At 41.2% G+C, this 25349-nt stretch overlaps 3 protein-coding genes across 8 annotated transcripts; 2 read left to right on the top strand and 1 right to left on the bottom strand.

Annotated features, from left to right (window-relative positions):
• Positions 1-717: 717 nt before the first annotated feature.
• Positions 718-25151, top strand: LOC110996178 (tau-tubulin kinase homolog Asator). 6 transcript variants are annotated; one of them, XM_022263735.2, is made up of 30 exons: positions 718-845; positions 11445-11659; positions 13863-13927; positions 14006-14088; positions 14163-14221; positions 14618-14756; positions 14837-14987; positions 15058-15199; positions 15276-15348; positions 15424-15553; positions 15624-15763; positions 15845-16042; positions 16202-16276; positions 16353-16457; positions 16541-16630; positions 16707-16797; positions 16878-17006; positions 17103-17171; positions 17255-17439; positions 17507-17695; positions 17760-17904; positions 18150-18316; positions 18401-18518; positions 18602-18686; positions 18759-18827; positions 18896-18953; positions 21613-21733; positions 22110-22221; positions 22288-22445; positions 22601-25151. In XM_022263735.2, the coding sequence occupies exons 2-29, from the start codon at positions 11604-11606 to the stop codon at positions 22439-22441; spliced, it is 3198 nt and encodes a 1065-aa protein (XP_022119427.2). In that variant the 5' UTR covers positions 718-845; positions 11445-11603; the 3' UTR covers positions 22442-22445; positions 22601-25151. The 6 variants fall into 6 exon arrangements, with proteins under 6 accessions (XP_022119427.2, XP_045487375.1, XP_045487373.1 ...); XM_045631419.1 differs by having other exon boundaries at positions 16878-16964; positions 18150-18518; XM_045631417.1 differs by having other exon boundaries at positions 18150-18518.
• On the top strand, positions 19245-20188 carry LOC110996181. The gene has a single exon (XM_022263740.2). The coding sequence runs from the start codon at positions 19337-19339 to the stop codon at positions 19958-19960; it is 624 nt and encodes a 207-aa protein (XP_022119432.2). The 5' UTR covers positions 19245-19336; the 3' UTR covers positions 19961-20188.
• On the bottom strand, positions 20278-21562 carry LOC110996180 (GILT-like protein 1). Its single transcript, XM_022263739.2, has 3 exons — positions 21312-21562; positions 21011-21234; positions 20278-20500 (listed from the first exon to the last, which is right to left on the bottom strand). Exons 1-3 carry the CDS (start codon positions 21545-21547, stop codon positions 20307-20309), a joined length of 654 nt encoding a protein of 217 aa, XP_022119431.2. The 5' UTR covers positions 21548-21562; the 3' UTR covers positions 20278-20306.
• Positions 25152-25349: the final 198 nt, after the last annotated feature.

Raw genomic sequence — 25349 nt, 5'->3', positions numbered from 1 at the left:
GTAGTCAGCAGTTTTTGAAAGACTGAATATCAGCAACATCAGTGATAGTGGGTAGTGCGAGCAAAAATAAACAATGTGCTTCTACGAATTCTCTCCAGGTGATGTGATTGAGTTCTGGGCAATAATATATCGATTAGATATTTTATAAGTTTTAGCATTAGTTTTAAAAACATAAATTAATTAGAAACCTCTTTCATTACCCCTACGCTTATTCCCAATAACAGATTTTACTTTAAAATCTACCTAAACTGACAACTGAATACGATAGCACAGTCGTTTCTTATTTATTTATTTTAAAAAGGCACACTAACAAAATACATAAAAACACTAACAGAGAACACACGACATACAAAAACACAACACATGCATGTGCATGAATGACAGGTGTGCAGAACAATTAAAGAAAAACATTACAATGATAATAGACAAAAAAATATATACAATAAACTCCATTAAGAAATACAAGTACTTATGTACTTATATTAATTAATATTCTGTTTACATGGACAGAATATTGAGAGTTGCAGACAACACTACCATATTACAAAATGCACGTAGCTAACTTCTTCAAACCTATGTTTGTCGACTGACGGGGTGCTATTAAATTAATATTTTAAAATGTCGTACATATTATAAAGGCATAACATTGTTATTTTGATCGACAAGCTTGAACATCACTAGCCCGTCCGTAATGTTATATTTCCCGAATCCCAACGGCCAGTGGCCGGCTGTGTTCGGAGGCGCGCGACGTCGTTACAAATTCGCGAGTAGGTATTTTCGTACACAAATAAGTGTTTTAAAAATAATTTAATTTGTCTGTTGTGGAGTCGTTCGACTATGATTTTGTAAGTATATTGTGCTTAAAATAAACGTTTTAAATGTATATTTTCATAACAAATATGATTCCCGCCAAAAAACTGAAATACATAATGTAAATATGAAGATGAAGCAACGTCTTTTGGTGAAATTATACTTTACTGCTGTAAATATGTGTAAAGATTAAACGTGTTTTTGTGTTATAAGACTAGTTTAAAAACTGTTTAATATTTTACCTTCTTAATTCAATACTCATTTACTTCTTGTATGTATGCAATGAATGAACCTAATAAGATGTCATGAATTGAAGAATTCTACAAAATATTTATTAAAGCTCACATACATTACCACTATAATATTATTTAATTCTGTAATTTCTTACATTTTCTGTTTTGTTTTCATCGTTGGGATGCTATTTATATATTTTTAAGTTTCATTCTTATATTCCAGATTAGGTACTTACACGTGTACAATTCTCGCTCTGAAATCATTAAAAAGCTACATACTACATAATACATATTTCTTTTATTTTATGATCAGCTGATAAAAAGAAATATAAATTTCATCGCCTCTGCTTGTGATATAAATCTATCAATATCAATCATTATATAGATATGTCACTCTTTGTTTGATACATTCCCCCGAGCCAAAGATGCGCCAAACTATGTTCCTATTTTTCATTGAAAACATACTTTCATGTTTGTTTTTATTTTTTTCAATAATAACAGCTAATAAATACAATAAATAAGCCTTAATAAAAATTGTTAAATTGCATCTTGTAAAGGTATTTTAGTAGTAGCAGTTCAAGAGCCACTTTTTGTGTGACATTTTATTAATTGTTATAAAGAACTATAAAGGTGGTAGATTTTAAATAATAAAAGATTCTCGACACATTTGTTTTGTTACAAACAAAGATGCAATAAAAATAATTTTACCTTCTAACAATATTAGTGGATGCACTAATTAGAATTAGTAGTTAATAGTAGTAGTTAATGTATATATATCTACCTAATAGATAGCAGTTTGTTGGGGTATACCTAATCCGTGTCTAACTCCGAGTTGTTCGATCCAGCATTTAAGTAAATAAGTATGTGGTTTTGTAGTAGAAACCCCTATGCTTCTAGCATGGGCTTAAACTACCCCCTTAACTATATGAATTCCTTATTTGATACACTTACCTTAAACTAGGCTTCTATTCTAAATCCACAGTAGGTAATTGTTTCGACAAAAAGTCACAAAGCCAAAATGTTATCAAGGATTACCTTCATTAGTAACTAAAATAAGGTTTAATCCATTAATGGAAAATGATAACATTGGAATGAATATAAGCCGAATCGACCCCACGTCGAATAGTCATTAAAAAGGTGAAAAAACGTTCGCGTAAACAGACTCGCTGCCAAACGGTTCTCCTTCAATCCCTCGCCTCGCGTATGCATCCGCGATGATTCTTCAGAAATTCTCTAGTTATTTTCTCGTCTCGTTAGCTGAATGTTTCTTTTTATTCCGGACTACTTTAATGTAATCAGAATAATTGAAAACCCTTATATTTTTTTCTATATACATGTGGTCGAGAGCTTCGTGAAAAAGAGAACATAATTTATTTTTTTAAGTTATGAATAAAAGTGGCATATTTGTAACATTAATGATTTAAGAGTTAAACTTTAACAAAATTGTTTAATACGTCTCTCTCCTAAGCTGATTATAGAATTTGTAAACTATTTTAAAATTTGGCACGAGACGTCGTTCGCCCGTAATTTCTGTAATTTTGTGGATAATTTTTATTCCTGAAGTGCAACCACGACATGATTTAATGCAATTTAATTCAAGACAAAGACAGATTCCGTTCTGAAATCGTTTGCAGAATGAGAATCAAGACCAATATGACATGGTATGACTGCTTCGCCAGCACACGGTCTAGAAAGGTAAAACCAATATTTGTAAGAACGGTTCACGACTTTTTTATTATATGTAATACATTAAGCTTAAAAATTACGTCAATTTGTGATTTTGCCTTAATAGGCGAAGAACTTGATCGTGCAACTTAAAAAAATCGGAAGCATCTGTTTTATTACCTCGTCAAAATAAAAAAGTATTTATATAAAAAACTGGATAGGTATATTATTAGGTAATAGTAAAACATTATTATGAAATCCTCAGAACTCAAACGACATGCAATCACGAAGGTTTTGCGTTCCAATTTACGGAAGAAAGACAATGCTACTGAATCTAAGGTCCTTGAGAATTTGCGTACTGGAAGTTTGATGGTTCCTGTGTTTGATTGCACGGCAGTGACCCACATCAAATTTAATTATTTATCCAAAGGTACATCGCATTCGATTATGGTTAACGATTAGTACAAAAGTTATACTGCATATAATTATTCGGTTGAGGAAAAAGTCTTTTCGCATTATAGTACCTATATAACTTGTAATCAAATCTCTTTGGCTATTTGTATCTGGTTGGTTTTGGTATCACTAAAAGTTTAGATTTTAATGAAAATATATTATATAATATATATATATAGAATTCGAAATTCAAATAAGGAAAATGTGTTTTTAAGGATTGAATTGATGGAATTAAGGAATTTATGTTAATAAGGAAAAAACAAATAAAAAAAAAATTGTTCGGAAAGTAACCGAACACCTTGCAATTAATTAGCATAAGTACATATAGTTCGCCGCCTGCGCGCGACGCTTTTCTTTACACATTAGTGTGTCATCAACCATCACCGCGATCACTCATTACATTAGTTTTTAAGAGCAAAGCAATCTTTTATTTAATTATCATTAAAGTGTTCGGCAGCAGCCCGAACATTTTTGGTCCTTCGAGCTTACGTACAGGCGGGACCTGAAACGCGAGTTTTCGTGAAAGTTTCGTGTGTACGAAGTGCTAGCACCATTGCATTAAATCATCAAGTGCGGTGAGCTGCTCCAGCTCCCACACAGCATATATCACAGCATACATCAGTTGCATAGCATAGCAGCATCAGCATTCGTGTGGTGGCCAGGCAGGCTACTCACACAACAGCATCACTTTCTGTGGGCGAGCCAGGCAGGCTTGCTACGCAGCAGCATACAGCAGCAGCATACAGCATTGACGGCACCGCGCGGGTTCGAGCAACAGCACTACAGTAGCAGCATATCAAGTGAGATCTTTCCATATTACTTTTTAATTCAGCATGGATCTCGATAATCTTATTCAAAATCAAAAAACAACATACGAGGCTCTCGATACGGACGAGAAACTTCGGGAGCTTCTTAGAAAACAAATCTCGAATTTTAAGGCATTCGAGAGGACAATAGGCAACATAGATTTAAGTAACATGTCCGAAAAATGGGAGTTTGAATACACCCTAAAATCATTACAGCAGCGCTGGTCAGCTATCGACTCTCTTCACTGGGAGATCGACATGTACCAAGAAGGTGAAGATGAGGTATATCAAAACGTATTTTCTAAGAATGAACGAATATACAACGAGCACATCAAATCAATCAACAGCAAATTATGGTCCGTTGCACATCGCGAATATTCTACGCCCAAAATGGATATTCCCGTTTTTACGGGTAACTATCAGCACTGGACCTCATTCAAGGACCTTTTCCTAGAAACAATCGACCGCAACCCGTCCTTATCTAACGCACAAAAAATGCAGTTTTTGAAAAGCAAGGTACAAGGTGAAGCCGAAAATTTGATTCGTCACCTACAAATCAGTTCCGAAAACTACACTGTATGTTGGGAAATCCTAAATAACAGGTATAATAATCAAAGATTAATATTCACATCACACATGAATATCCTGTTCAGTCTCCCAACCATGCAGCAGCAGTCATTGATCCAGATCAAAAGGATGCACGACACAGTAGTCGAGGTACTTAATGCTATAAAGAACCTAGGTGTCAACATAAGCACATGGGACCCCGTCATAGTTCATATTTTATCACAAAAACTCGACACAGAGACCCATGCAGGTTACATTGAATCAGTCAAAAATCCCCGTGAATTACCTATTTTACGAGAGTTTATCGACTTCTTAGAATTGAAATTCACTACCCTAGAATCGTCTCGCAGAAAACAAGACTTTTCGACTCAAAAAACAAATCAAGGGGCCCAACAAACTTATTATCAAAATCAAAATCGAAAACAGCATTTTGAACATCAATCAACAAACAAAGTTTTCCCACCGCGTCCCATCATGAAAGCGCTTCATGTATCTACAGGTATCAAATGTCCATTATGTTCCCAGGAACACGGAATATTCCAATGCAATAATTTCTTGCAACTGCCATGCGAATTGAAACTAAAAACCGTACAAAAGTTGCAACTTTGCGCAAACTGTTTGTATTCTCATAAAAATAATAAATGTTATTCAATAAAACGATGTCGTACTTGTAATGAAAATCATAACAGCCTGTTACATGACGCCTTTAGCAAGCAAAAATCAACCATATCAACCGCAAGTACTTCGAAGTCTCACGCTCAACAAAATAGCAACGCGGCAACTAAGCCCCATTCACCCGTGGGAAAGGCAACCGAAGTACTCTTAGCAACCGCAGAAGTCAAAATCACGGCAATCGATGGTTCACAGCAAAAAATGAGGGTCTTGATTGACCAAGGATCCCAGATATCATTAATTTCAGAAAAGGCGGCTCAATCATTAGGTCTACAACGGCAAAAATGCAACGGCTCTATCTTTGGAGTCGGTCAAAAGCAAAACAATTGCAAAGGCATGCTCACTATTAAGTGCACGTCTCTAAACGATGATTACTCATTCGAAACCGAAGTTTTAATTATCAACAACTTAATCAAAAGTTTGCCGACTCACAGCTTCGATACACCGTTTCTACCATATTTAGATAACATAAAATTAGCGGACCCTAATTATAATATAAGTAGACCAATCGATCTACTATTCGGAGCGGATGTCTACGCATCTATAATCTTAAGCGGAATAGTCAAGGGCGAAAATCAATCACAACCAATAGCACAACAGACGCGCCTTGGCTGGATTCTCTGCGGAAACATGCCTGTACTCAGCAACTTCGAAGACCTGAAACAATTTTGGGAGATCGAGGGTATAACGGAGGAGTCTTCAATGTCCACAGATGATCAATATTGTATTGACTTTTACAAGCAAACAACAAAAAGACTCGAAGACGGACGGTACCAGGTCAGGTTACCAATGACAGATAATTTTGAAGAGAAATTAGGAGAGTCTAAACACATAGCAATAGCACAATATCGAAACATCGAAAAGAAACTAGCTAAGGATCCTAATTTGGCAACAAGTTACAAACAATTCATGCAGGAGTATTTAGACTTAGGTCATATGACACTCTGTATAGATAACGAAAGGGCTTCCCCGGAATGTTATCTCCCGCACCACGGCGTGCAGCGTGCCGAGATGGGCAAATTCCTACGCGTTGTTTACAGTGGGTCAGCAAAGACATCGTCTGGGTTCAGTCTTAATGATTTAATGTACAAAGGTCCGAATTTACAAAAAGACTTGCAATCACTAATTTTATCATGGAGACAATATAAAGTCGGCTTCATCGCCGACATAGAAAAAATGTTTCGGAAAATTTTGGTAGATAAAACCGATCAAAATCTTCAAAAAATTGTATGGAGGAATTCACTAGAAGAACCTATCAGATCTTATCACCTTACGACCGTAAGTTACGGGACCAGGGCAGCCCCGTTTCTAGCTATGATGACCCTTAAGCAGTTAGCAGCCGATGAACGCGAAGGTTTTCCTAAAGCAGCGAAAATTCTGGAAAATCAATTCTATATGGATGACCTGGTAAGCGGAGCACATTCTATAGAAGAAGCAAAACAGATTGTAACACAGCTGGATCAGTTATTAAAATCAGGCGGATTCTTGCTGAGAAAGTGGACATCTAATGCAGCAGACATTCTAGAAAATCTGAACACAGAGCAGACAGAGCAAATATTCAATTTCAAATCAGAAAACACAATCAAAACCCTTGGACTAGGGTGGTCTCCGGCTAACGATGCATTTACTTTCGAGTGCAGACTGTCCAAGGAAACAACATCAAAATTAACAAAGCGGAAGTTACTATCAGAAATATCAAAGGTGTTTGATCCGTTGGGCTGGCTAGCGCCAGTCGTTACTAAGCTTAAGCTACTTTTCCAAAAAGTTTGGATGGAAGTCAAAGAATGGGAAGACGAAGTATCAGCCGAATGTGTAACAGAGTGGATAAGAATCAGAACAGACCTGGAAAATATCAACCAATGCACAGTTCCTAGGTGGATCGGAAGCGGTGAGAAAGGCGTCATCGAGCTCATTGGGTACTGTGACTCATCTGAAAAAGCATCAAGCAAGCAAACGAATGAATCATGTAAAGGTCAATCATTAGCCGGAAAGAAGACACGACCAAGCAGACAAGTTAAGAAGAAATTCGACTTTATATCAATGGCGATAGGGCTTCTTTCATTCATGAGCATTATGCCTACTTCTAGATCGGAGTATAATATTACAGAGATGAGCGCCAGCCAATCGTTGTATTTCGACCCCATAACAAAGATGCAACTTATTAGAGACAAATGGACCTTAGTTGTGTACCACGACATGGCCCCGTACTGGCAAGGTGAACAAGCATACAAAAAATTATCAAATCACTTGGACAAACTATGTACTAACATAGAGCATAATCAACAATGCCATATGATTTTACTACAAATGAATCACGACTACTCAGAGTTACAATACAACAATCAACTTTTATTAACACAGCATTTTACCGAGCACTCCAGACAGCGTCGCGGTCTTATCAACGGTGTAGGTTACCTTGCGAACACATTGTTTGGTGTGCTAGATCAGCATTTTGCAGATAAATACTCTGAGGACATTGAACTAATTAGAAATAATCAACAACACTTGGTAAATCTATGGCGTAATCAAACTTCTATAGTAGAGTCAGAATTTAACTTGCGAAAAAGAACAGAAGCATCGATGGAAAGGCAGTATAACATTATAAGTAGTCGGTTAAACTCTCTCGTTAAGGCAACAATTTAATATTATACAAACGGCACCGAACATCCTTACACCAGATGTTACAGACATCAAACACATTATCAATATAACAATGCCTTACTTCAAAGAAGACGATACAGATATCGATAAACTGAACAGCTCTATAGATAGCTTAGAATCCCAAATAATAAGCATGAAGAGCAACATAGATGAAATGCCTGAGCTATCGAGCCACGACATACATCAATACTCCATCAGCTACAGCCTGGTCGGCGTTTGTGCGTGTGCAGCGCTCGTCGTCGCCTGGAGGAGGCGTCGGCGTCAGCGGCGTCTGGTGCTCTCACCGGGCGTGCAACGCAGTGATAACAGTGAAATAAAATCAGTGGTTCACAGTGAAAGTGAAAGTGTTAGTGCGCGAAAGGCATTCTCGATAATCGAAGATAGTGTTATGTAGCATAAGCATTTTGTATTTTTTTCTCTCCCGCCCGGGAGCATGTTCGGAAAGTAACCGAACACCTTGCAATTAATTAGCATAAGTACATATAGTTCGCCGCCTGCGCGCGACGCTTTTCTTTACACATTAGTGTGTCATCAACCATCACCGCGATCACTCATTACATTAGTTTTTAAGAGCAAAGCAATCTTTTATTTAATTATCATTAAAGTGTTCGGCAGCAGCCCGAACAAAAATTATTTGTTTTTTCGTACCATCAAGATGAGTGAAACTTATAAAGAAATTCCATACAGTTTAAAATTTTACTACAAAAAATTAAAAATGCAACGCAAGCCGCAAAACAAAAAGCGCAAATTTGGTTTAAAGGTGATGAAAAGTGGATCACGTACAACAAAAAGTTGTGCTCAAAGGCCGGTCAGGCTTCACAGACCACAGTCTGTGTAACCCGGGTTACGCTGTGGCGTGGGTTTACTCGCAACAAGGTAATGTTGTGTGTGTGGTGGAAGTATTCATTATGAGCTGTTGCCACCAGATAGGAGGATTTCCACCTGTTTCGGTCTCTTCAAAATTCCGTAGGCAGTGTCAGGTTAACATCTCGTGAGGACTGTCCAAGCAAATTGTCGTGGTATTGGCAATGGGATCATGTCCCTACCTACAAGATGGCGAAAAATTATCGATCAAAATAGTACCTACATAGTTTTGATAAATGTTAATGAACTATATTTAAAAATGTTGTGAATTTTCTTAAAAAATTGCGAAGAAACTTTTTCCTCAACGTATAATGAAACTAGAAATGAAGAAATAGGTGCTATAGTGGGTTGGTAAGGGATTACCTATAACTAGACAAACGCTAGAAAATGACTGCTGTATAAAATGAACACGATACCTAAACGCAAAGTCCCATTGTAATAATAATAAATGAAATTAAAGAAACGGAGTTTGATATTTATTTAGGAAACATACATGTCTGTCTAACCAAAACACAGGCTGCAATTTCCCCGTACTAGACTATGTAAAGTTAGTAATTCTTTTTTGGGAAAAGGGATACTCTTCTTTAATAAAATCCCAGAGGCTCTTTTATCTCTGCCTTTTAATAAATTTAAGAAATGTATTAAAGAAAAGCTGTGTAAAAAGGCTTACTATAAAGTTATTGATTATCTAGTTGATAAAAGGGCCTGGGACTAGTGCTGGGCAGGCTGCCTCTAATTAACTTGATATATTTGTTTTAAATATTGTTTGATGATTTGCTTTTTTAAAAGAGTACCGAGAGTTTTTTACGCCGGCTTTTTCTCTCGGCCTACACCCTCTGTCTTTGCCGATGAGTAGGGATGCCTACAAGTTCGAATTGATTGACGTGGAATAAGTGATACCTAGATGATCTTATGTTCCAAAATAAACGTATTTTATTTTTTTTATTATTTTTAACGAGCAAATGATTATTTCTAAACGTTAAAGTGTATTTTTTCAATTCAAAATCAATAAAACTGTTATAATTAAATTTTGGCTAAATCAATATAAATTCTTGTTTAATAGACTTGTAATTTTTGTCTGCGTCCAAAAATCAATTCAATTCACAATAAAACTGCAAAGATTTTGATGTTTTTTTTTACTTTTGGCAACGGATTTTCAGGGAAATCGCATATTTGCACCATAATAAGGTTTATAGGAAATACAATAAACCTTATTTCTTAAATGACCGATCCCAATACAAACGTCTACAGGTGTCGGTATTCTTCCTATAGCATTAATGCTCCACATGCGTCTTTGAGTCATGTCTTGAGATAACTTCGCATTGCCCATAGCTGCAGGCTCTCCGACCCGACTAAAAAATAATATATGTATTATTGTTATTTACGTTCAAGCTACTGCTACCAAAACGTAACTAGTTCAAACAGAGCCTTCTAAAATTTTAGTCCTGCTCTATTTTAACGAAATAAGTGTTTCAGTGACACATTGGCAGAATGACAAGCAGTCATTAGAAACCACCGATATCAGTAGGTTTCGACCTATTTTCTATTACTGCACGGCCATTCACCTACGGCTCATTCAAGGCGTGTGTTTCTACGTTGAAAACACACATTTTCTTACTGTCAATATTAAAGTTATTTTTTAGTAAAGTTGTACCAGAACCATTGTTATCATGATGCAAGACATTCTTACATTTATAAATAAACGAGTGAAGAGAATTCCGACCAAAATGACCAAACACGATTTGATGTGATCGAAATAAGACGGAAGCGAAAGAAACGAGAACGACTCATACACTCATACGTGTATTAGTGTCGAGTGTCGGCGACCGCGGCAAGTGTGTACCTGGGAACCGAGACTCCAGAAGCATGCTTTTCATAGCTTATCAATCTTATCATAATTCAGGTTTTAAAGGAACGTGAAAAAAATACGTAGTTTTTCTAAAAGCACCAAAAAACATGTAAGAATGTTTCGCTCAAATTTTCAGTAATTAAAAAAAAATCTTATTTGATCTGACATTAATCTTAAAATTTGAATAATGTTTTTTTGGTTTTTCTTAAGAGAAAATTTCAAGGTTCTTCAAAATAAAACTGCAGAGTTAATTTAATTAGGTTTTATTTCTGGTTCCAGAGTACCTAATTTCTGGTTACTTGATGGGCCAATCTTCTTCTATGCCCGCTGAAATACCAGCAAACACTAAAAAATCAATCTTAAAGATTTAAGCTCCACTTATAATTTAATCGTCATCGAGCCATTTTTCACTCGATAATATGTAGGCAAGTACATATTATCGATTGAAAAAGAACATTGTGGCGTAAAACAAAAATCAACTGCTTTTCAGAAATCGCTTTTAACATGGGATTAAGGGGCAGATTCATTTAAAAGTCATTGATAACCATTGTCCACTTTGTTAGAGTTTTGAGGAACAATACTAAATATCATCCAAACTGGACACTGTTATTTTTATCGTGTTTCACGTGCACGCTGTCTATTTATAATTTAACGTCTTTGGAGCGGTGTAAATTTTAAATATTATACTAATTATAAAACATTTTAAGCAATTGTACTTTGTAATTGTATTTTGTTAATAAGAGTTGTTAGGTCTCACGTATCACCTCGTTCCACAACTGAGCGTTTTTAGTGGCGTTGAATAAAAATCGTACACGTATAACAATTATTATGAGTTACACACACGACTGTTATCTATTGTTACAGGATCAGAATAGAGCAGGGGAAATCGGAATAATAATTAAGTATATTTTGTGAAATGAAATTACTGATTTAAAAAAAATATGTTGCAACGGACTATAATATTTGCGTAAAATAATTCATCGTGAAAAGTAAAAATTGAACGTGGCTCAGGATCAGCAAAAGATGTCGCTGGTGGCGCCTAGGAGAGTGCAGTTGGATTGGACCAATTCAATACCATGGTGAGTTTAGCACTTATATCTTTCCTAAGATGATTTTTCGAGATTCATTCTCAGTTTTTAGGGGAAATAATTGGCGAAATTATATGTGAAATACCTATTTGGTCAAATTCAAAGCACAATATTCTAGACATAATAAATAACGCCTGCAGTTCCATATCGTTGCATTATATTTAAATAAAATAAAAAATACTAATCTTAAAATTAAATTATATGAAATAAAAATCGATAAATATAGATTTTTTTTAGTGGTGGTCAAGAGGTGATAACTGATAAATGGTCACGATAAGTTAAGTTTTTCAATACGAACTTCACTCGGTAGCGAAAGAATTTATCCGTCAGCTGAGCTAATGTCAAATCCGACCAACAGACAACTTCATACTAGTGAAAACCTGTCATGGTTGCTCGATCGATGTGTGTCTCTGTCTTGTGTTAAATTCGTAAAAAATGCGATAATAATATGTCGCATAGAACGAGGAATAGGTCTAGTAACGCAAATTTCACAGTTTCACGTGCGATACAATAAAAAAATATTTAAATCGTTATCTAGTGTAGTTTACTCAGTGAAATTTCAACGAATCTAAATTTATTCACGAAGCAGGACCTAAATTTACGCTGGTGAGATCTGTATTTCAATTGAAACTGCTGTCAATTAGCTTTTAAATATTATGCTTATTTAATTCAGTGCATTTTTAAATAGTTTTTATGCAAAATCTAACTCCTAGAATTCGAAAAATCGATTTTATGTGGGTGGGTAGTAATGGAACGTCCATCTCGCTCTATTATAATCCGATCGCGTAAAGAAGTGACGTAATTCAAACAAACTGCATAGCGGTGTAGTGCAGGCTATATCGGTGGATGTGCTTATTTATCCCTTTCTCTCATTTGTGTTAACAAATTTCAATTTGATGAAAAGAGATTTTTTTAATTTTCAACCAACATTGGATAAAAAATATTAACACATTATGGGTCATAAAATACAATATAATCAAATTATTTTATTGTGTTTTATGATTATTTATATGTATTCTATTTAAAAAATATTCTTTAATATTATTTTAATTCTGAGGCAAATAAGGATAATTCTTTATTTATAATATAAATCTATATTTTTGGGTCTGTTGAACTGATAGGGAAGTTAGCTTTTTATCCCTGCTATGTGCAACTGTAAATTTTTGTCAAAACTGATCATAAGCAATCCATTGGGATTTTTGCCTCTTTAAACCTTTATTCCTGTTATTGATCAGTATCACTTGGTAACTCTTAGCTTTTAACTGTAATGTCGCTTATAGTGCTTCGTTATAAATAGAATATGTTATTGATTAAGTCCAACATTAGAGTGAACAATCTTAGTTAGACTTAAAGGGTAATGTTGTTTACCTTTGCAAGCTCTTGATTTACATTATAACACATACTACTTATCTTTTTCCTAAAAATTATTTTATTTTGGGCAACAAGACTCATATTAATAAACGCTATATAGACATACTTTAATAACTAACCTTTGAGATATGTAGGAATGCATGCATTCAACAGAAAATAATGGAGGCCCTGATTTTCTATGACACTCTCACTGCTGATAAGGTGTATTGGTTATGTTATATGAATAATATTAAGACATTCTGTCATACTACTGTGGGTGACTGCTGTGGGAATGTATGACAAGAAAATTAACAGAATTTAGAATTTTTTGTTCTAACTATAAAAACAACTTTTTATGAATACAATAATTATGGCTAACTATTATATGTATATGCTGTTGTAAATTTTCTAACTAGACTACATTTGCACTCATATTCTCCAAACCAAACTAGTTAATGTTAACTTAAAAGATTTTTGTTATCTTTAGTTGTTACCACCATATCATTCACATGATAATAGTCTGTTTAAGTGACCTAAGGGCCTTAGGCTAAGGCAGACCATACCCTCATATATAAGACTGCATGTTAAGATGTGAAAAGTGATTACTAAATGATATATAATCTTTGGTGCATTGACAATGTCCCAAAGCTTTACAAATAACAACAGTCCTAGTTCTAAATTGCTTTTTGCTTTACTTGCTTATAAATAAGCAACTTATTAGTTGTGTTGTTGCAATTTTTATTTAATATATTTCTAAAAATAATACAGTTTAGTATTAAAGTCATTTTTAATTGAATAGTTAATTATGCGTACGTATACATAATATAGTTAAATATAATTTCAGGGAGCAGGCTGGCTGTGATCGTGAGCCGTACGCGGACGTCGCGCGGCATCTCTCGCATCAATCAAGTAAGAGATGCAAAAGTGTATTCCCGAAAAACTCCATTTGTATTAATTGCTGCAGACTCATTACACTTATGTTTGCAGAGTCCTCCTCTTCGTCGGCCGACACAGCCTCACAAGGTTCCGGTTCAGCAGAGCAGCCTAAATTACGCAAATATGAACCGCCGGTAAATAATATTGGCAACGAGTAGACGAAATGAAATAGACTTAAATACAATAGTTATTGTATATAATATTTCAGAAACAGGAGCGTCGCGCGGAGGTCTGTCCGGCGCGAGTGCAGCCCAACCCGCTGTTGAGGTAACCCCGACTTTATATTAATAAACAATAATCTTAATGTGTTCCTCATCTGGAGTTAAGCCCACCATCAGCGATCAAATCTTTTGAAACAAACGCACATCTTCGCAGTTGGCTCATCCGACAAATAATTCACATATAAATCTCGGCAGAAACCCGATAAGATGTTTGAATAGGGAAACCACAATGAAGCAAACGGATCACTGCTCCAAGGACACGACAACTTGCGTGTAAATTACATTATTATCAATAAACGGACCGTGACTATTGTATTGTAGCTTCAAGAGCTTGGAGTTTAATCTTTGCGAAAAATTCCTTTATTTTTATGAAAATGATAATGGTATAACAGAAATGATAAGTGGAGTTGAAGGTTTTTTTTCAAGAAATTAACGTGAACAGATCGCGGACCCTTCCTAACTTCGGCGGCAAGTGCTCCCGCGAAGGCTCGCGTTGTGACACGTCCCGTCGCGCGCATCACATCACCATGGCGACCGAAGACCTGCTGCAGCCGGGGCACATCGTCAAGGAGAGGTGGAAGGTGAGCTCTCTCAGAGTACATAATGCTCGAGCCACATAATTCAGTTTCATTGCGTATACACGTCTCTCGGGGGTTCGTAGGTGATGAAGAAGATAGGCGGCGGCGGCTTCGGCGAGATCTACGAAGGTCTGGACCTGGTGACGCAGGAGCAGGTGGCCCTGAAGGTGGAGTCGGCCAGGCAAGCCAAGCAGGTGCTCAAGATGGAGGTGGCCGTTCTCAAGAAGCTGCAGGGTGAGACCTTCGACCGTTCATCGGAATCGTATCTTCCGGTAAACGCCTATTGACGTCACGGTCTGCGCAGGCAAAGAGCACGTGTGCCGCTTCATCGGCTGCGGAAGGAACGCTCGCTTCAACTACGTGGTGATGCAGCTGCAGGGCCGCAACTTGGCCGAGCTGAGGCGGGCTCAGCCCAGGGGCGCCTTCTCCCTGTCCACGACCCTCAGGTGCGACTCGTCGCTCGACGACCCGTGTCCGTGGACACTTCCTTTCCTCTACTCAGGTTTCTCAAACTTTTCGCAGGCTCGGCCTCCAAATACTCAAGGCGATAGACTCCATTCATTCGGTGGGCTTCTTGCATCGGGACATCAAGCCGGTGAGTCGGGCTCTCCACGAATGTTTCGGAGAGAGGTTCGCCTAGAGAAGACTAATTTAGAATTTCACCTCGCAGAGCAACTTCAGCATCGGGCGCCACCCCTCCAACTGCCGGCGCGTCTACATGCTGGACTTCGGGCTGGCTCGCCAGTACACCACCGGCACGGGGGCCGTCAGGCCTCCCAGGGCCGCGGCCGGATTCAGAGGTACGTCGTCCGCGCGTCTCTCGCGTCCGCAAAGCGACGAAGCGATGTAAAACGAATCGTTCGGTCGCAGGCACGGTCCGGTACGCCTCCATAAACGCCCACAAGAACAAGGAGATGGGCAGACACGACGACCTCTGGTCGCTCTTCTACATGCTGGTCGAGTTCGTCAACGGCCAACTGCCCTGGAGGAAGATCAAGGACAAGGAACAGGTATTGACCCCGGACTCGGATGAAAGTGTCCATTTTATTCGAACGTATCTGGTTCGATTTACCGGAGAATTGTTCACGCAGGTCGGCCTCATGAAGGAGAAGTACGACCACCGTCTTCTGCTGAAGCATCTTCCGTCAGAACTGCGACAGTTCCTGGAACACGTGCAGAGTCTGGAGTACGCGGACGCCCCGGATTACGGGATGCTGGCCGCTCTTTTGGAGAGATGCTGCAAGAGACGCGGCATCAAGGATACCGATCCCTACGATTGGGAGAAAGACGTGAGTTTTTATTTACATTTTTCCTTTGTCTTTGTTCGCGACTGAGGAAATGGAAGGACAACGTGGCGCACAAATACACACATATTGTCGGTATTAAACTCGTTCAAATCGCTTTTGTGTCGCCTAAGATCGTGTTTATATCGTATAATCATTGGACAGAGTGTTCCCGCTCGCGCCCGAGTCCCTCTCCAGGCCGCTCCAGAATTACCGCTGCAGCCAGACGTCCCGGACAGGGTGAGCGCATTGTCTAGTGTTTTTACTCAAATTAAAATATAAACAAAAGTTTATATTTCTCTCGTAATCCCCGCAGACGTCTCGTCGGCGCGAGCCAGATGCGACGACGGCGGCGGCGACCGACACTCAAAGCAACCTGAGAACGTCGCCGAGACATGCGCATGCGCACCTCAACGGATACGTCAGTTGTCTATTATCATTTCGTGAAACATAGCCGGTATTAGCTACTGTGAATTTCTAATCGATTCGTAACAACTATTTCAGTCCGCCACCGTGGAGAAAGTGGAGAGGGAGAAAGAGAAGGAGCCGGAGCCGAAGACCACTCCGGCGCCTTCCCCCGACAGGCACGTCAAGGTATCCGTCGTCCTGTCGTCCGTCTGTCGAACGAAGCGAAGATGAAACCTTAATCTCGACGACTTATCGTTCGCAGGAGACCTCCACCTCGGCCCTGGCCAGCAACACGCCCGGGCGCCCCGAGAGGCAGAGCGTGCCGCCCTGCAAGCCTCGGCCCAACGCCACGGGTAAGCTCCGTCCCTCCAAAACCACTCTATCGGTGCTCCGACGTCTAACGTCCTCTAAGCCGTCCGTTATTCGTGTACAGGTGCTCCGACCTTGGCCCGCCTGCGAGTCGTCACGGCTCCGCCCACCTGCGTCCAAGAGTTGGCTCAAGCCTCGCCTTCGATCACCGGTAACGACAGCCTCCCCCGCGTCTCCGGCGTTCGGTTGTCTCGTTCGTAACGGCCTATGTTTTTGCTAATCGACACGAGCGCGTAGAGGTGCGTATGGTCGTTTAACTGTGCTCTAATGTGACGGACGTTCCGCGCAGGCGAGACGAGCAGCCCGCGGGCGGCGGCGGACGTGGACAGCGTGCACTCGGACACGCACTTCAAGCGAGGTGAGGCTCTCGTGGGCCTTCGGGCTCCCTGGGGGCTCCGTGGGGTCTCTGTGTCGTAGCGGGCTAAAGACAGATGTCCGCAGGTCGTCGCGGCGGACGTCCGACTCGCGCGGAGCAGAGCGTGACGCAGTGCGCCGTGATGGAGGACGAGAACGCGTCGCAGGCCGTCACGCGAGGGGCGGCGCTCACGCTCGTCTCGCTCTGGAAGTCGCAGTTCGACGACTCCTCGGAGACCACCGACAACGACTGGAAGCACGAGCACGCGCAGGTGAGTTCGATCGTCTCCGATCTCTGCCTAACGTTTCGAACGGACGCCACCATTTATTTTGTTTCAGTCCCCGGAACACCGTCAACGGGCTTCGGCGGTGTCCTCCTCGAGCAAGGAGCCTCGCACTCAACCGCCGCTGACCCACACGTCGCAGCATCACACCCACACGCAGCCCACTCTGCTTTCGCAGCCGACGCAGATAAACGTGGTGGTGCCCGGTATCAAGGAGCCCGTCGAGCCCTCTCCGGGTCCGCAGGTGCGTCTCCCGTCGCCGCGACGGACGTCCGAAAGCGAGTGAAATATGGAAACATTCGTTTCAGGTCGAGAAGGAAAAGCCAGGGCGAGCGCAGACGACGGAGAGAGCGGAGAAGGGGCGGAGTCGGTGCTGCCTGCACAGCGCGGGGGTGGAGAATTTCCCCAAGGTCGTCCCGCTCCTGCCTCGCAGCTGGTCCTTGCCTGCCATCGGTGCGTTGAGATAATGTCTAGCGTTTTATGGCAAAGCACGATTCTAAATCTAAGACTTCCCGAGACCCTCGGCTTTAAGAGGAGTCAGATGACGACGTAGATCTGAGCAATAAACGAATGTCGATCTCTGAATCTGTTTTTATTGTAAGCTTAGCGGTAGTTCGCACGTCAGAAATGAAACTCGGTTAAGACCCCTGATCTCGTAGAAGCGAAGCGAACCGTCGTTCATCCGGCGATCGTTTCAGGCTCGCACGTCCGCGACATCCGGCCTCCTCTGCTGCAGCAGGCGTCCTTCGACGACGGCACCGGCGCGGCCCTGCGGTACCGGCTCGACGTCATGCGGGGCGTCGCCGCGAGGCTGGAGCCCCACGAGCCCTCGCCTCGGCGGATCGTCCGCCGCGGGAGTTTGCCGGTCAGATGGGTGTTTCCAGTCGTAGAATCGGACGCGTCGAGGGACGGCCGCGGCTTCCATTTGAAAGACCTCGATCGGTTCCAGAGCTTGTCGAATTCGGGCGGCTGCGAGGCTCCGGCGGCGGCGCCCCGAGAGGCCACCGTCTCCAGCCGCCTCGAGATCAGGGTTCGCCGCGACGACGACGCCTCGCCCCTGCACTCCGGTAATGGACCTCTCGACCGGCGCGACCGGTTCCCTCCTACCTCTCACCCGCCGCCCACTAACCTAACGCCGTCTCATCTCCAGCGGTGCGCATCCAGTCGGTGGTGGTCGGAGCCAACGAGGAGGCCTCCGTGTACTACGACGCCACGGACAGACATCGCGACAAACGGTGCGGACCTCGCGCTCGTCTCGCCTCCGAAGAGATCGATCGGCGGAACTGATGTGTAAACTGGGTTCGCAGGTCTTCCACTCGCAGCGCGGAGAAGAGCCGCAGCGGAACGGAGAGGCCGCGACCGGATCTGCCCGACAGGTTCAGTCTTTTAAATAAATTATGACGACCCGACTTCCGAAGCCGTGTTCTATCGTCTCTCATTTCAGGAGCGGTTCCATGCGACGCGACGCGAGCGGCGCAGGCGACGGATCCAGTCTCAGAGACGTGAGTGTTGTCCGGTTTCAGTCTACGCTAAGTTGCCTATGCTTAAGTGTCCGCGTAGCGGCGACGGCATTGATGATTTTTTGTTATCTGATTAGAATACAATTTCGTTATCGAGGATAAGTGCACACCGATAAAAACCTATTATATCTATAATTTATTTGACCCTCATATAGTCGGAGAGCTATTTGTTTTCGATAATATTCCATCGTAATGATTGTATGATTAGTGGTTGGTGACTTACAATGTTGTATAAAAAAACTATTAACTAACTAAGAAAAAGGTAAAAAGCTATGCTCTTAAAACACTATTGGCCTCGAGCTCTCGAACTACGTCGGTCGATTTAAATAGGCGGATCCGATGAAACAAAGTTCATTCGATCGACGATGGAAATGTTTCTGCCGCTTCTGGTTTCCCTTTTGACGGTGGCTCACGCTCGAGTGCAGACCGTGAACGGTAAAATAAAACTGGAGATCGGCGTGACGTCGCGATGTGACGACGCGCACAATTTTATCAACGCTTTCGCGCCCGTCTACGAGAAATACGAGCGATTCTTGGACGTGGAATTCGTGCCCTGGGCGCGGACGCGGCGCGTCGGAGACGAGCTACAATGCCAATTCGGATTCGAGGATTGCTGGGCCAACCGCGTCCAGCGTTGCGTTCTCGACGGTCTGCCGGACGAACGCTCGGCCGTCGAGTACATGCGCTGCGAGTTCACGCGGCCTCTGCCGGCCTACTCGGGCTCGTACTCTTGCGCCCGGGCGGCGGGTCTGCGCCTCGTCCACGTGGACTACTGCGTCTCGACCACCGGAGAGGACCTGGACAAAGAGTACGAGGCGAAAGCGACGGAGCCCATGCGCATCGTCGGCTTCGTGCCGTACATCGTGGTGAACGGCGTGGCGGACTTGGCTCTGTCCGAGTCGGTGCGTCTGGGCGCCGAGAGAGTGATCTGTGCGGCGCTCGGCGACGATCCCTCGACGGGCGTCGATCCGGCGGACTGCCCCAACTGATAACGAAAGAGTTAATTTGTTCAAGCCGATGGTGGACTACGAAATCCCGACACGCGGCGGCAATTACAATGTTCCTTATCAATCTAATCAAATATTAAATTGGACATAGATATTGATAATAATTATAAACCATTATTGAATCATGTTTAAGTCATATTTTAATACGTGAGAGAATTGTTAACTTACGTCGAAGTTTATTTTTCTAGTTATTAAACTAATAAATTGGGAGTTATGTAATTATTTGAATTAAGTAGGTTCCGTAGGTCTACGGTAAGATGTCTGCAAATTCTAAAGCTGCGACAGAGTAAAAACACCGATCGTTATGTACTAAGATTTATTTGACAAGTTATATTTTGCAAGCTACGACCCCGGTGGTAGGATCGTCCGCGAGGGCGAAACAAATGACGCTCTCCAGGCGCCTTGAGCTCTGCTGGGTGACAGCCCTGTCGATAAGCCCGTTGATGACCGTGTAGGGTATCGAGTTGAAAGTCGCGATCGGCTCGGCGGCGGCGGCTTCCGCGGGCAATTCCAGCGCGTCTCCTGAGGAAACGGAAAAGTTTCATCACTTGAAGCAAAATTTGGAAAGCATTGAAAGTATTCTGTGTGAGAGAACATTGTCGGGCCAAACATAATATGTCTGAAATCTATACCGTATTACACATGGGGCATTATTCCAACTTCTAACCCAACCTCGTCCTTTCTGATGTGTTAAACCTTCAGGCGTTGCGTTGCGTCCCTCTTCATCTTCTTTCGAATATATTCGTTGGTCAGTTGTGTGAATGATTTGCTCTTATAAATAAAAACAATGCTGATAGATTTCTTCGACTCTTGGTAGATAAACGATAAAAATTTGCTACGTTGGCGATTAAAACGCCCGACCTACCTATTATTTTTACACAATATTTTAAAACGTTTAATCAAATAGAAATTGTTCGTCGGGATTTAAGAAGCCTTACCTTTTGTCCCACTTATGAACCTTGATCTTTTCTCCTCGCTAGAGTAGTATATTCGTGGGTAAAAGTACATGTTTAAAGTCACGAACACTGTTACCTTTCGAAGTAGCCATGCAATTGTCGACATCTACCAGCCTCAATCCTGCCCGCACGGCGCAGTGGTAACTGCCGGTGAACCCAGGCCGGGGTTCAGTGAATTCGCAATTCAAGTACGACATCGCAGCCGTCTGATTGGATTTTAGGAAGTCGAGAGCACATCGGTGGAGGCGATTGGCCCAGCAGTCTGTCGCTCCAAATTGGCATTCCAGTCTACCTTCGACCCTTTAACGAGAATTAAATGAAAACGATATGTGAGCCCCTGAAGCCCAGTCCATTCTCTTCTTAACGTAGCTAAGTACCTGCGAGTCTTGCCCCACGGCACGAACTCGATATCCAAGAACCTTCCATACTTGGCAAACACCGGGGTGACACTCTCCCGGATATATCTCGCGACGTGGGGACAGCCCGCGGTCCCGCCTATTTGCACCTTCAGCCGCCCATCTACCGTCTGGACGCGACTAGTGACCGCGGTTAGAAAAGAGAGAAAAAGTACACAATATATCGTGCGCATGGCTGCCGGTGAACTGCCTCGCATCGTGTTGCGATTAGATTACTCACGAGATATTATCGGTTCGGAATTCTGAGGACGATTATGTGCAGCGATCGGCGGGCAGCGGCTCTCGTATTCCGGTGGCAGCGGGAGGTCACCGGTTGGCCAAGTGCGCTTCTTGGAGTGGAGATAGAGATCCGCCCCCGCCCGCCGTCGACGACCTCACGCCCGGTAAGGACATCTCATTGTATTTATGTTTTTTTTCATCCGTTACAGATATTTTTCCTAAATGTATTTAACACATTCTCATCTGTAATGTACGTACAAGAGTGAGAGTGAGAGACAGGCCTTCATACAAATGTGCTATTTATTGAATAATTATGTAATCGATATAATTAAACATTTAAGTCTTATAAAGTTATAACAATTTAATTATGTATTTAGACTCTTCCTTTATGGTAAATGTTTGATTAGCTTAATTTTTTTAATAACTTTTGTGCAATTGTCTTGCGTTGAATGTTTTTCAGTAACTCGGGACGTACCATTGTTTGATACGCAAATAAGTGTTTATAAGTGAGTCGGTGAATCTAACCAAATTATATTTTAGCCTTGCGCCGGCGCAGACAGAACTCCGATAAATATGCGATGGATCCCGCCCGGGAACTGAACCTGAGATTCGCGAGACCGAGACATCGGCCCGTCGCGCAGCCGCCCGCCAAGTGAGTAGACGGAGCGCCTCAGGCACGCGACTTCGAGGCTAACGATTAACGAGCATTGTCCGACAGAGCGGAGTCCAGCCGGTCGGGCTCCTCGTCATCGGGCTCCCCCCCTCCCGCGGGGAGCGCCCCGGCGCCGCCGCCGCCCGCGCCCCCTCCCGCCGCACCGCCCCACAACGCCGCCAGGGCCAGACGATTCCGACCGCTCTCCATCGCGCCCTAGCTCAGTTCGTACACTCGCTATTCTTTCGTACTGCCAGAGCATTGCATCTATATCCGACTGTTATTTTATTATTTTAATCGAAGCATTAGACTCGGGTAACATGTTAGTTACACTTGCTACTTCGTCTGTAATAAAAGGATTTGAAATGTTAAATTGCAGGAGCGGAAGAGCAAGTCTGACAGCAGTGAACGCGTGTTCGACCTCAAATGAACGTACGTACGGCACAGATGCCGAGTAAAATGTGCTGAAACTGAGCGAGCCTGGGACACAATATGCCGTCAAATAAACGAATGGAAACCTAAACACGCGTACTTCTATAAATTAAGCATTTTCAAAAAAAAAACCAATTCAAATGTGTTAATTTGAACCTTGCATCCATCTGTTTTATGAAAACAGTGTAAACTCTAATTGGCGACGCTTAAGAGTGCATTTCCTGGCTTTTAGAGATTATTATTTGGTAAGAATAACGTTAAGATTATGCTTTCTTGGTGCAAAGTGGTTCACGATGAGCTGCAACCGTGCCGCGGAGCTTGCACTCTTTAGAAACCTCCTGAATATCACTCTCTGAATATCACTGACTCCGTGGAATTCATGTTTCTTGTCAAAGTCGTACATTTAATGAACCGTACAATGTGTTCGTAAAGATCACTAGTCCTCATTTTGCTCATTTGGTTCGTTTAGACCATCCTTTGTATTTATTTAGCTTACACGATAAGTTAATTTGTGACGCATTGTGCGGTTCCAATCGCTGATCGAGATCCTTTCGGTGGATTCGTTCGGTTCCTTGAGCTTCGTTTAATATGAAATAATTAAATGTTAAAAAAAAATTAAAACGGTGCATGCACTATCTTTAAAAGTAAAAAAATTGTCATTTCACTAATAATTAAAAGTTTAATAATTGTAAATTATTCGTCTTGTGTATTTAAGCTTTACTTCGCCGTTCGTGCGACCGTCGAATGTGTTCTCTTTCATCGTGTGTAGATCCTTCAATCTTAATGAAAGTTTCGAACTGATTATTTTATTGTTAGTAATTTATTAGATTTCTACTTTAAGCCCCGAAGCTCATTTATTTAGTTTATTAGTTTAATATAAGGCTGGCCTTTAATATAAGTGTCGGTGTGGAAGCGTGTGCTACGTCCTCGAAGCCAGGAAAACTCATCGCTGGCAACGATGGCTTTGGTTGGCCAGCCGTGTCGCTTGCATAGGATATGATGGAAGGACGCTTTCGTGTTATTTTCGGAGACATTTTTAATCTATTATCATTAGAGTCGCTTAAGGAGGAGAGTGTTGCGCCATATCGAGATAGTAGTTTCAGTTGTGTATAAATATATATTAATAAAGTCATCCTGGTATATATATACAATTAGATGTTACTGAATTATGATCAGAGATAATTAAGTACGTTTAAATTTCAGATTAAGAAACAAAGGCAGGTGTTCTGATCAATCGCAATGATGCGTCGAATTGTTTCATTTAAATTATTTAAACAGCGCTTGACTCTAAGGGTCTGTTTATTACGTTGTTCAATTTGCCTTTGTTTTAAATACATAGTTATATATCTTGATGCTCTAATAATATCTTACATTGACATTTAGCTCGGGAGAATTAATAAAACAGTAACAGATATTGAGCCACTCGCTTATTTGGCCCGATGAGGCCGAGAGACATTCGAAGCTAAGTAAACGGATAAGTTTTAGTTTTTTTATTGGTATTAAATGAGTTTTGAATGTCAAAGCTACGAGTGATGAATCGTGTGAAGAGCGCATTAAGTACGACGGTTGTGTCCATTGACTTGGATGCTCTCGTGTGAGATATCTCATTTGAGATAATTTAGATATAACCTGGTGTTGTAAGAAAGTGGGCACAATACTATTGTAAGAAACGGATATGGATCGGACAGAACGACATTTAGTTACGTATGTGTTGAATGTAATGATTTAGCAGCTCTCTGAAATCTATATCTATTTGAAAATGAAAAGATGGTGAGAGATGAATTGCTTGTCATATAAATCTTATGAAAAGGTTATAGGCCCGTTTATTTTTTAGAGACCGATGGTCTTAAATCTCTCGACGTGAGTCGTATTCTACATTTTTAATATTCTTTTCATCGTTTTATATGTTAGTGTTGCACGCGAATCTCGTCGATATGCGTTTCATGTCTTCAGGAGACATTAAAAAACGTGACTTTTTAATTAAGTCTATATCTTCGAACTATATACATATTATGTATAAATATATAACTATGTTGTTATGTAGACGCCATTCGACTCTAGTCTCTGCTGCTTAGTTTAGTAACTTATGTAACAAAACTGTAGAATTAAGATTTATTGGTAATTTCGAGCGGTGTGCAACTCGACTGCGATGTTGCAGCTATCAGTGGTGGTGGACAGTTGTCAGCTGCGAGTGAGAGTAGTCCAAATTGTTTGGCCGCGGGCCCCACAGTACATTCTAGTCTACGAACAGCTTCCGTCTCATAGTTATATTGAGGACAGATAAATAAAATTGAGACAATTATTTTTGACAGATAAAAAATTATGTATAAAGTTGTTGTTATATACTTAAGCCCTTTTAATGGATAAAGTTGCGGCTAAAAAGTCGCTGACGCGATCCGAAGTCGGAGGTGCACGCTCGGTTACGTTTTGTTTTGCGATTTTTTTATATTTATCAAAATATGCACAATGACATTTAAATTAAAGGTATTTGCCCTTTAGGTCTTGTTTTTATTCTCTTATTCAGTCCTATTAAGTTTATAACTCAAATAGTACAAAATAAACATTATCATTTTACCAAATAGCTACATATATCTAATGGACAGGTGAACACACAAACATTAATCACAAAAATATTTTAATAACTAATATATTAAATAATTTACTAATCTTCATCTCGATATGAGTTTTCTCTATAA

Source organism: Pieris rapae, chromosome 15 (genome assembly GCF_905147795.1).
Source record: "Pieris rapae chromosome 15, ilPieRapa1.1, whole genome shotgun sequence".
Taxonomy (NCBI): Eukaryota; Metazoa; Arthropoda; class Insecta; order Lepidoptera; family Pieridae; genus Pieris; species Pieris rapae.
The sequence above is the reverse complement of the archived record's forward strand: the minus strand, read 5'-3'. Positions and strand labels throughout refer to the sequence as shown.

What these genes read in the sequence shown, in the direction of transcription:
- LOC110996178 (XM_045631417.1), top strand. Translation starts at nt 11,604, where the DNA reads ATGTCGCTGGTGGCGCCTAGGAGAGTGCAGTTGGATTGGACCAATTCA. An exon ending in TCCCTGTCCACGACCCTCAG is followed by an intron (nt 15,200 to 15,275) that starts GTGCGACTCGTC and finishes AACTTTTCGCAG; the next exon opens with GCTCGGCCTCCAAATACTCA. An exon ending in GACAGACATCGCGACAAACG is followed by an intron (nt 18,687 to 18,758) that starts GTGCGGACCTCG and finishes CTGGGTTCGCAG; the next exon opens with GTCTTCCACTCGCAGCGCGG.
- LOC110996181 (XM_022263740.2), top strand. Translation starts at nt 19,337, where the DNA reads ATGGAAATGTTTCTGCCGCTTCTGGTTTCCCTTTTGACGGTGGCTCAC.
- LOC110996180 (XM_022263739.2), bottom strand. Translation starts at nt 21,547, where the DNA reads ATGCGAGGCAGTTCACCGGCAGCCATGCGCACGATATATTGTGTACTT. An exon ending in CCGTGGGGCAAGACTCGCAG is followed by an intron (nt 21,235 to 21,311) that starts GTACTTAGCTAC and finishes TTCTCGTTAAAG; the next exon opens with GGTCGAAGGTAGACTGGAAT. An exon ending in TTGCATGGCTACTTCGAAAG is followed by an intron (nt 20,501 to 21,010) that starts GTAACAGTGTTC and finishes CCGTTTCCTCAG; the next exon opens with GAGACGCGCTGGAATTGCCC.